This window comes from Petaurus breviceps, unplaced genomic scaffold (genome assembly GCF_028583685.1).
Source record: "Petaurus breviceps papuanus isolate PSGF00001 unplaced genomic scaffold, PetGlider_PUasm1.0 85846, whole genome shotgun sequence".
NCBI lineage: Eukaryota > Metazoa > Chordata > Mammalia > Diprotodontia > Petauridae > Petaurus > Petaurus breviceps.
The window spans coordinates 2027-10567 of record NW_027186740.1 but is presented as its reverse complement, the minus strand read 5'-3'; the positions used below and the strand labels follow the sequence as shown (position 1 = coordinate 10567).

The 8541-nt window shown below is 46.8% G+C and overlaps 1 protein-coding gene across 1 annotated transcript; it reads left to right on the top strand.

The window, feature by feature from the left end:
- Window positions 1-1020: 1020 nt before the first annotated feature.
- On the top strand, window positions 1021-8090 carry MRI1 (methylthioribose-1-phosphate isomerase 1; the record flags this gene model as incomplete). The annotated part of the gene is made up of 5 exons (XM_069107141.1): window positions 1021-1274; window positions 2428-2603; window positions 3106-3282; window positions 4028-4252; window positions 7772-8090. Coding segments are annotated over 5 exons (960 nt in total), but the record flags the coding sequence as incomplete, so codon positions are not given.
- Window positions 8091-8541: the final 451 nt, after the last annotated feature.

The window sequence follows — 8541 nt, the reverse complement described above, 5'->3', positions numbered from 1 at the left end:
TCCTGTGTTCTAAGGTCCCTTCCAGCTCTGACATCCTGTGTTCTAAGGTCCCTCCCAGCTCTGACACTGTGTTCTAAAATCCTCCCAGCTAAGACATCCTGTGTTCTAAGGGCCCTCCCACACCTGACATCCTGTGTTCTAAGGTCCCTTCCAGCTCTGACATCCTGTGTTCTAAGGTCCCTCCCAGCTCTGACACTGTGTTCTAAAATCCTCCCAGCTAAGACATCCTGTGTTCTAAGGGCCCTCCCACACCTGACATCCTGTGTTCTAAGGTCCCTTCCAGCTCTGACATCCTGTGTTCTAAGGTCCCTTCCAGCTCTGACATCCTGTGTTCTAAGTCTCCCCCAGCTCTGACACTCTGTGTTCTAAAATCCTCCCAGCTCTGACATCCTGTGTTCTAAGGGCCCTCCCAGCTCTGATATTTTCTAAGGTGTGTCCCATCTCTAACACTCTATTTAATCTATCAGAACTATATAGCCACTGTAGATCAGAATGGGAAACAGAGGCATAGTTTGTGTGCCCAGCATAGCCAGGATAAAGCAGAGGTTAGAATACCTGTCCTTTAGCCTGAGTCCAGCAACATGACAGAGTAAAAAGAACTTTGGATTTGGTTCCAGAGTATCTGGATTCAAATCCTCCTCTGCCACTTAATAATTGACCTTGGGAAAGTCTCTTCCTTTCCCCAATGCAAAGTGTTCTTGTCTGGAAAATGAGAAATTTGAACTAAACAATCTTTCCTGTTCTGACAGTCTGTGACTGAATCTATGAGCCCTTCTCTTCAGGGTCCATACACAATCAACCATCCAGTCAGTAAACATTTATTAGGCACCTGCGTTATGCCAGTCATTGTGCTAAGTGCTGGGGATACAAAAAGAGGCAAAAATTGTTGCTGACCTAGGATAGGCAAATGAGGTACAATTCAGGTTCTAGGTCTTAGGCAGTATGTACCCCAGCCTGAGCTGCAGCTGACCCCTCTATCAGCCCTGGGGAATCGGGGACCAGGGCCCTTGATTTTCACTCTCTTCCTGGTTGCAGGTACGGGGTGCTCCCGCCATCGCCATAGTGGGCTGCCTGAGCTTGGCTGTGGAGCTGCACGCTGGTGCAGGGGGACCTGGGCTTGAAGCCCTGGTGACCTTTGTGAGGGACTCACTGAACTACCTTGTGACGGCCAGGCCGACGGCTGTCAACATGACTCAGGCTGCCCAGGAGATGTCCGAGGTAGCCACCAGGGAGGCTGGACAAGAAGGCACCACTGAGGCAGTGGTGAGGGAGAGGTAAGAGGAGGGCCATCCTCCCCAGGCTCACCCCAGACACCAAGCAGTCCGTTTGTAGCTCCATTTCATTAACTTGGAGAGCAAAGTAAAAGAGTCAGCCAGCCAAGGAGGGCGTAGCATTTAGGGCTGGAAGGGACACAGAAGTCACAAGCCAGCCTTCTCATTTTTAGGTAAGGAATCTGACTTTCCCAAAGTCATACAGATAGTGACAGATTTGAACCCAGGCCCCTTCACTCTGAATTCTGTGCTCATTTGACTTCATGCAATAGAAAAAAAAAACATTGAGCATCCATACAAGTGTACTAAATAGTCAGTACAAGGTAAAGGGATAAGAATGACCCTTGGATAGCACCTCTGCTAAGTGCTTTACAAATATTATTTCATTTTCAACAACACTGGGAGGCCGGTGCTTTTATTTTCCCCTTTTTATGAATGAGAAAACTGAGGCAAACAGAGGTTAAGTGACTCCCCCCCAAGGCCATAGAGCTAGTCTCTGAGGCTGAATTTGAACTCAGCTCATCCTGAGCAGCCAGGTGGCACAGGAGTTCAAATCTGACCTCAGACACTAGCTGTGTGGCCCTGGGCAAGTCACTTAACCCTGTTTGCCTCAGTTTCTTCATCTGGAAAATGAGCTGGAGAAGGGAATGGCCAACCACTCCAGTGTCTTTGCCAAGCAAACTCCAAGTAGGGTTTCATGACTGAAAGATGACAAGCTGGCATGGTAGAGGACAAGCCAGGGAGACGTGAGTTTTAGGTCTCAATGCCTCTTGATGCACCCTGGGCTGTATGACTCTGGACAAGTCACATGTCACCACTCCAGGCAGCTCTGGGAGAACTATACAGATTCTGAAGGAGAGGCTTCCCTGGGTAGGTTGAGGGAGTTTCTTGCCTCAGAACAATCCAGTGATCGGCACCACAGGTATCACGATCCCCATTTTGTAGACAGAAAACTGAAGCATGTTTTCCTGTAACTTGGCTGAGATGACCAATTCTTTCAGGACCGAAATCTGAGCTCAGACACCTGTTTTAAGTAACTGGGGTTGATGCAACTGGGAGCAGATGCCCCCAGGGCAGATATGGGAGGTGTGCAGGGTGGAGGTAGCGGGTGACAGGTCTTTAGCCCACCAGCTGCCCACCCCTGCATCCTCCCCAGGTTGATCTGCTGGGCTGAACACATGCTGGAGAAAGACATCAAGGACAACCAGAGCATCGGTGACCATGGGGCCCGGCACCTTCTGGAGCATGTGGCACCTGGGGGTGGCCAGGTGACTGTGCTGACCCACTGCAACACTGGCTCATTAGCCACTGCAGGCTATGGAACAGCCCTGGGTGAGTGGGGGAGAAGGGGCAGGGTGGGAATATAGAACAGAGAATTGGAAGGAACCTTAGAAATCTTAAGTCTCTTTTTTTTTTTTGAGGGGGGAAGGCAGGGCATTTGGGGTTAAGTGACTTGCCCAGGGTCACACAGCTAGTTAAGTGTCAAGTATCTGAGGTCAAATTTGAACTTAGGTCCTCCTGACTTCAGTTTTTATTCACTGCACCACCTAGCTGTCCCTCAAAGTCTCTCTAAAATGGGGATGCGCTATCTCCCACCTACATGTGTTTGCATTGGGTTGTACCTCCACACCTGAATGTACTTCTTCCCTCCCCTCTCTACCTTCCAGAACCTTAATCTTCCTCAAGCTGCCACCTCTTCTGTGAAGCCTTCCCTGATTGCCCTGCTGCTTTCTGTCACACCATGGGGCCTCTACTCTTCCCTCCCTTACACAGGGCTTCTTATTGTCTCTTCTGCCATGGGGTGGGGGGGGGGGGCAGGGTGGGCTATCCACAGGTGTGATCAGATCTCTGCATGCCCTGGGCCGCCTGAAGCATGTGTTCTGTACGGAGACCCGGCCCTACAACCAGGGTTCACGGCTGACTGCCTATGAGCTGGTGTATGAGAAGATCCCTGCCACCCTCATCACTGACAGCATGGTAGCTGCTGCCATGGCCCACAAGGAGGTGGGAGGTCAGTAGTCTGGCTGGGTGTCCAGGGGTGGGCTATGATCAGAGGGAACCTTCATAATCTCTAGTTGCATGGGGGTGGAAAACTATAGAATCCTGTGCCTTCTGGCCTCTCTTTGGAAGTACTGGGTCATAAGAGCTGGAAGGATCCTGAAAAATAAAGTATAACCTTCTCATTAAGTAAACTGAGATTTAGAAAAAAGATTTCCCCAAGATTTAATTGGCAGAGCCCAGATTTAAACCCCCATTTTCTGACTCCAGTTCCAATGATCTTTTCTGCCCTAGTGACTAAGTCTCCATCCCTATTACCCCATGGATGCCATGGTTCCCCTTCCCCATGCTCCTGTGATTTCTGACCTTTCATCTCCCTTTCATTGTTGCCTGGCCCTCAATATTTCAGTTAGATCTAGAATCTCCTCTCCCAACGTGGGCATCTCAGAACCCATCTATGTCTTCTCCATCCATTCTTGTTCGTCACTTCTACAAATCCCAGCAGAGCCACCCAACACTCTAGAGACCTTCTTATCAATCCTCCTTGTCAAAACCCCTTAGCTTTGTGTAATAGTAATCATAGCACCTATTTCTATGGTTCTTCAAAGTTTATATACTGCTTGCCTCAAAACAACCACATAAGAGAGGCAATGCAATCATCATTGCCCCCATTTATTTAATAGACAAAGAACCTGGACCTCAGAGTTGACATGACTTGTCTGGGATCAAACAGCTAAAAGATCCCTTTCTCCCCTCAGCTGTCATTGTGGGAGCAGACCGGGTAGTTGCCAACGGTGACACTGCCAACAAAGTGGGGACGTACCAGCTGGCAATTGTTGCCAAGTACCATAGGATCCCTTTCTATGTGGCTGCCCCTGTTTCCTCTTGTGATCTCAACTTGAAGACGGGTCAGGAGATTGTCATTGAGGAGCGGCCGGGCCAGGAGCTGACCAGCCTCTGTGGGACCAGGATTGCTGCCCCAGGTGGGTCAATCATAGAACTGGGTAGGACCAGAAGGCTGTCCTATGTTTTCTGAACTCCATGTCTCCCTTTGGGGACAGGTAACTGGAAGAGAGAAAATGGCACCATCTTGCTAGCCCTTAGGGGTGGTGTCTGTAGGGCTATTTTTTTCTCCTGGGATTTAGGAAACTATATCTGCCTCCTTTCTTATGGCCTCACAGCCTACCCCAAGGGTAGGGAACCTTGTTCTGTGAAGTTTGGATTCAATCAAAGGGCCACATTTGAGGACCTAGAGAGCCACATGTGGCCTTGAGGCCACAGGTTCCCCACCCCTGGCCTACCCCCTACTGCAAGGATGGGGTAGGAGGAGATTGGAAGTCATTTAATCAACAAGATATGCAGGTGGATAACATGTAAACTCCTTGAGGGCAGGAGCTATTTCATTTTCTTCTTTGTATCATCAGCACATCATACAGTGAGCCATTTAAATGTCTTTTGAGTTGAATCCAATAGAGCAGGGGCACAGCCCATCCTAGGTCCAGTTTGGAGAAGGGAAAACAAAAATAGAATACTAATAATGCTTTGCATTTCTACAGCATTTGAAGGCTAGTGAGCATTAGAGCTGGGATTCAAATTCAGGTCTACTGAATCCTAGTCCAAATTCTTTTCACTAGTCAGTCAGCCAACATTTATTTCTATGGGCCAGGTACTATGCTAAACACTGGGTTTATAAAAAAAACCCCAAAACCAACAATGCCCTATGACACCACACTGTCTCAGAAGACATCAAATATTGCCATCCCCACCTTAAGGAGCTCACATGCATGCATGCATGTATCCATCCATCCATCCATAGCTCACATATACAAACATCAAGGACCTGTGTCATGTTCTAAACTTCTCTGTCACAGGCTCCCTTTGACAGTCAGTCTGCTAGAGTCTAGGAACTCTTTCCCGGAAGAATTTTTAAAAAATTCTTAATCAAATGAAATTCTAAATTTCAGTTAAAGATCAATAAAGATAAAGATGTGATTTTTTTTTCCTCTCTAGGACCTCTTGAAATCTCTCCACATCCTTGATCTAGATCTGGGGTGGGAAACCTGGGCTTTCTAGGTCCTTGGGTATGGTCCTTTTATAACGGGGATTTGTTTGGATTCAGTCAGAGAGCTATACTTGAGGACCTAGAGGCCTCAAGGCTGCAGAGTCCACACCCCTGGGAGAACAAAGGTTTAGAAACATTTTGAAGCAACTTCCAAATAGACACAAATGAAAAGAGTATAGACAGAGTCCAGAAGGCAAATCATATGTAAGGATAGTACTGGTCTTGGAGTCAAGAGACCACAGCTGGAATTATAACTCAAGTGTTGCTTACTCTGGGCCTTAGTTCCCTCAGTTTTAAAATGAGGCTAATAGTACTCATATTACCTAGATCACAGGAAACTTTAAAGTGCTTTAGAAATGGAAATTGTCGTTATGATCCCAATAGAGCTAGAGAAGGAGTGGAGACAGGAAGAGAATAAGCCTTTATAGGGTACCTACTGTATGGCAAGCACTGTTCTAAGTGCTTTACAAATGTTTTGTAAAAATTTGTACCCCATCACAACTCTGCAAGGAAGGTAGGTGTTGTTATCCCCATTTCATAGTCATGGCAACTGAAGGAGGTTAAGTGACTTACCCAGGGTCTCACAGCTAGTAAGTATCTAAGGCTAGATTTGAACTCAGGTCTTTCTGATTCCCAACCCAGCTACCTAGAGAAAACAAAAAGTTTACTGGAAAAAACCTAGAAATCCAGCTTCATTTCACAGATGAAATAGAGGCCCAGAGAATTAATGTAACGTATCGCAGTAGTCAGCATCCAAACTTGTCCAAGGCCTCCAACTCCAAATCCAAGGTAAATGCTAGTGTTGTACTATCAATAAACATTAAGTGTCTACTGTGTGCCCAGCACTGTGATAATTACTGTATCCTTCAGAGTTGGGCAGGAATAATCAGTTAATAATCCTTGCTATGTGAGTCTGGGCAAGTCACAACCCTATTTGCCTCATTTTCCTCATCTGGAAAATTAACTGGAAAAGAAAATGGCAAATCACTCAAGGATCTTTGCCAAGAAAACCCCAAGTGGGGTTATGAAGAGTCAGAAATGACTGAACAACAACACATTATCTAGATCACAATTTTCTAAGGAAGGTATTTGATGAACTTTAAAATGCTTTAGAAATGGGGGCAGCCAGGTAGCACAGCAAGTAAGAGCACCAGCTCCAGTGTCTGGAATGACCTGGAGATCCAATCCCGGGCTCAAACACTTAGCACCCACCCAGAAACACCTGGCCATGTGACCTTGAGCAAGTTACTTAACCCCAATTGCTTAGGGGCAGCCAGGTGGCTCAGCAAGTAAGAGCATCAGCCCCAGTTTCGGGATGACCTGGATCAAATCCCGGCTCAGATACTCAGCACCACAACCAGAAATAACTGGCCGTGTAACCTTGAGCAAGTTACTTAACCCCGATTGCTTAAAAAAAAAAAATGCTTTAGAAATGGAAATTTTAATTATAATCAGGGGTGGGGAACCTGCCTCTAGATCCTCAAGTATGGCCCTTTGACTGAATCCAAACTTCACAGAACCAATCCCTTTCATAAAAGGACTGTACCCAAGGTTCTAGAAGGTCACACGTGGCCTAGAGGCCTCAGGTTCCCCACCCCAGATCATAATCATAATAGAGCTTGAGAAGGGGGGAAGGGGGAAGGGGAACGGAAAGGAGTTGGGAATTAGCCTTATAGAGCGCCTTCTTCAAAAAGGAGAGGAGATTTCATCCTGTCTTGAAAGGAGGGACAGCCAATGAGAAAATGCCTGAAAACTTTTAAAACTCTTTATCAGTGTCAGTTTTTACTGGTCAAGGGAGAGAAGGGAATGGATCATAACTTCTCCCTGAAGCCAGGAGTCCAGATGGGGATGATGAGGGATAGCTCCCAATAGGTTCAGCAGGAACTCTGATCTTATCCAAGACCAGAAAACCTGCAATAGCGTTTGGAAAGAATTCAAGGTCTCAGGCTTAATTGGAGTGAGAGTTGTAGAAGTTTATTGTTAGGCTTCTATGAGAAGCGGGCAAGAGTCCTTTAGGGGACCTGCAAGTGAGAGGGGTACAGTCTTTTACTTTTAAAGGGTAGGGCTGCCATTGTCAGGGCTGACCAATGGAGGGAAGGGACCTCAGTGCATAGATAGGTTAGGGCTGACTGAGAGGAACTTGTGACTTCAGTGCATAGATAGTTTAGATGAGATTTGGGCCAGACCTGAGGAGACATGAGGCAAGAACAAAGGAATATTTTGGGCCAGACCAGAGGAGACATGAAGAGATTAAGTAAGAACAAAGGAGTCACAAGTTGTTGCCTAGGCAGAGTTCGGATAGGGGGAAGGGGCAGAGTTTGACAATACAAATCGCAGTTACAATTGTACAAACTGGTTTTACAAATTGATGTTACAAATTGATTTAGACCCCAGGTGCCCCATCAGGGACACCCACTCACCCAGGCTCCTCTTTCCCTAGGTATTGGGGTTTGGAACCCGGCCTTTGATGTTACCCCTCACGAACTCATCACTGGTGGTATCATCACAGATCGTGGTGTCTTCTCCCCCAAGGAACTGCAGACAGCCCTGACCTCTAAGACCTCCTGACTAGACACCAACTAACTCCTCACGTCCCATGTCTCCCAATTAGATTATAAGCTCTTTGAACCCAAAGTCCCATCTATTTAAATGCTCCCTACCCCAAGATCAGTGCCTTGCTTCCTAAGTGTGTGTTGAATTAAATGTTCTCCCATCACTGGACCTTTTTTACAGTAAATGTTTTATTAATGATGGTTGCATACATTTGTGTAGTACATCCCAAAAGACAAAAAGTCATCTTTGATTCTTCCTATATACAACTGGGTGTCAAGTCCCAACATTTCTACATCTCTTGGCTCTGACTTCTCCTTTCCATTCTCACAACTAGCTCCCTAGTTTGGCCTCCCCTGTCCCCCACCTCTTACCTGGACTAATGAAAGATCCTCCTGACCTTTTCCTTGTGCCAGTTCAATCCATTCTATGGGCAAAGTTCAAAACCCTTCATCTCCTTTCAAGTCTTACCCCCTGTTCCCTGAGGCCGATGACACTGGCCTCCTGGCAGTTAACAGAATGCTCCATCTTTTAGCTCCTGGACTTTTCCCTGGCCCCCAGCCACGTGTGGAAAGTTCTCCCTCCTCATCTCTTCCCAGTGGATTCCAAGGCTTACTTTAAATTCAAGTCCTATTTTCTACAGGAAGCATTTCCTAACCC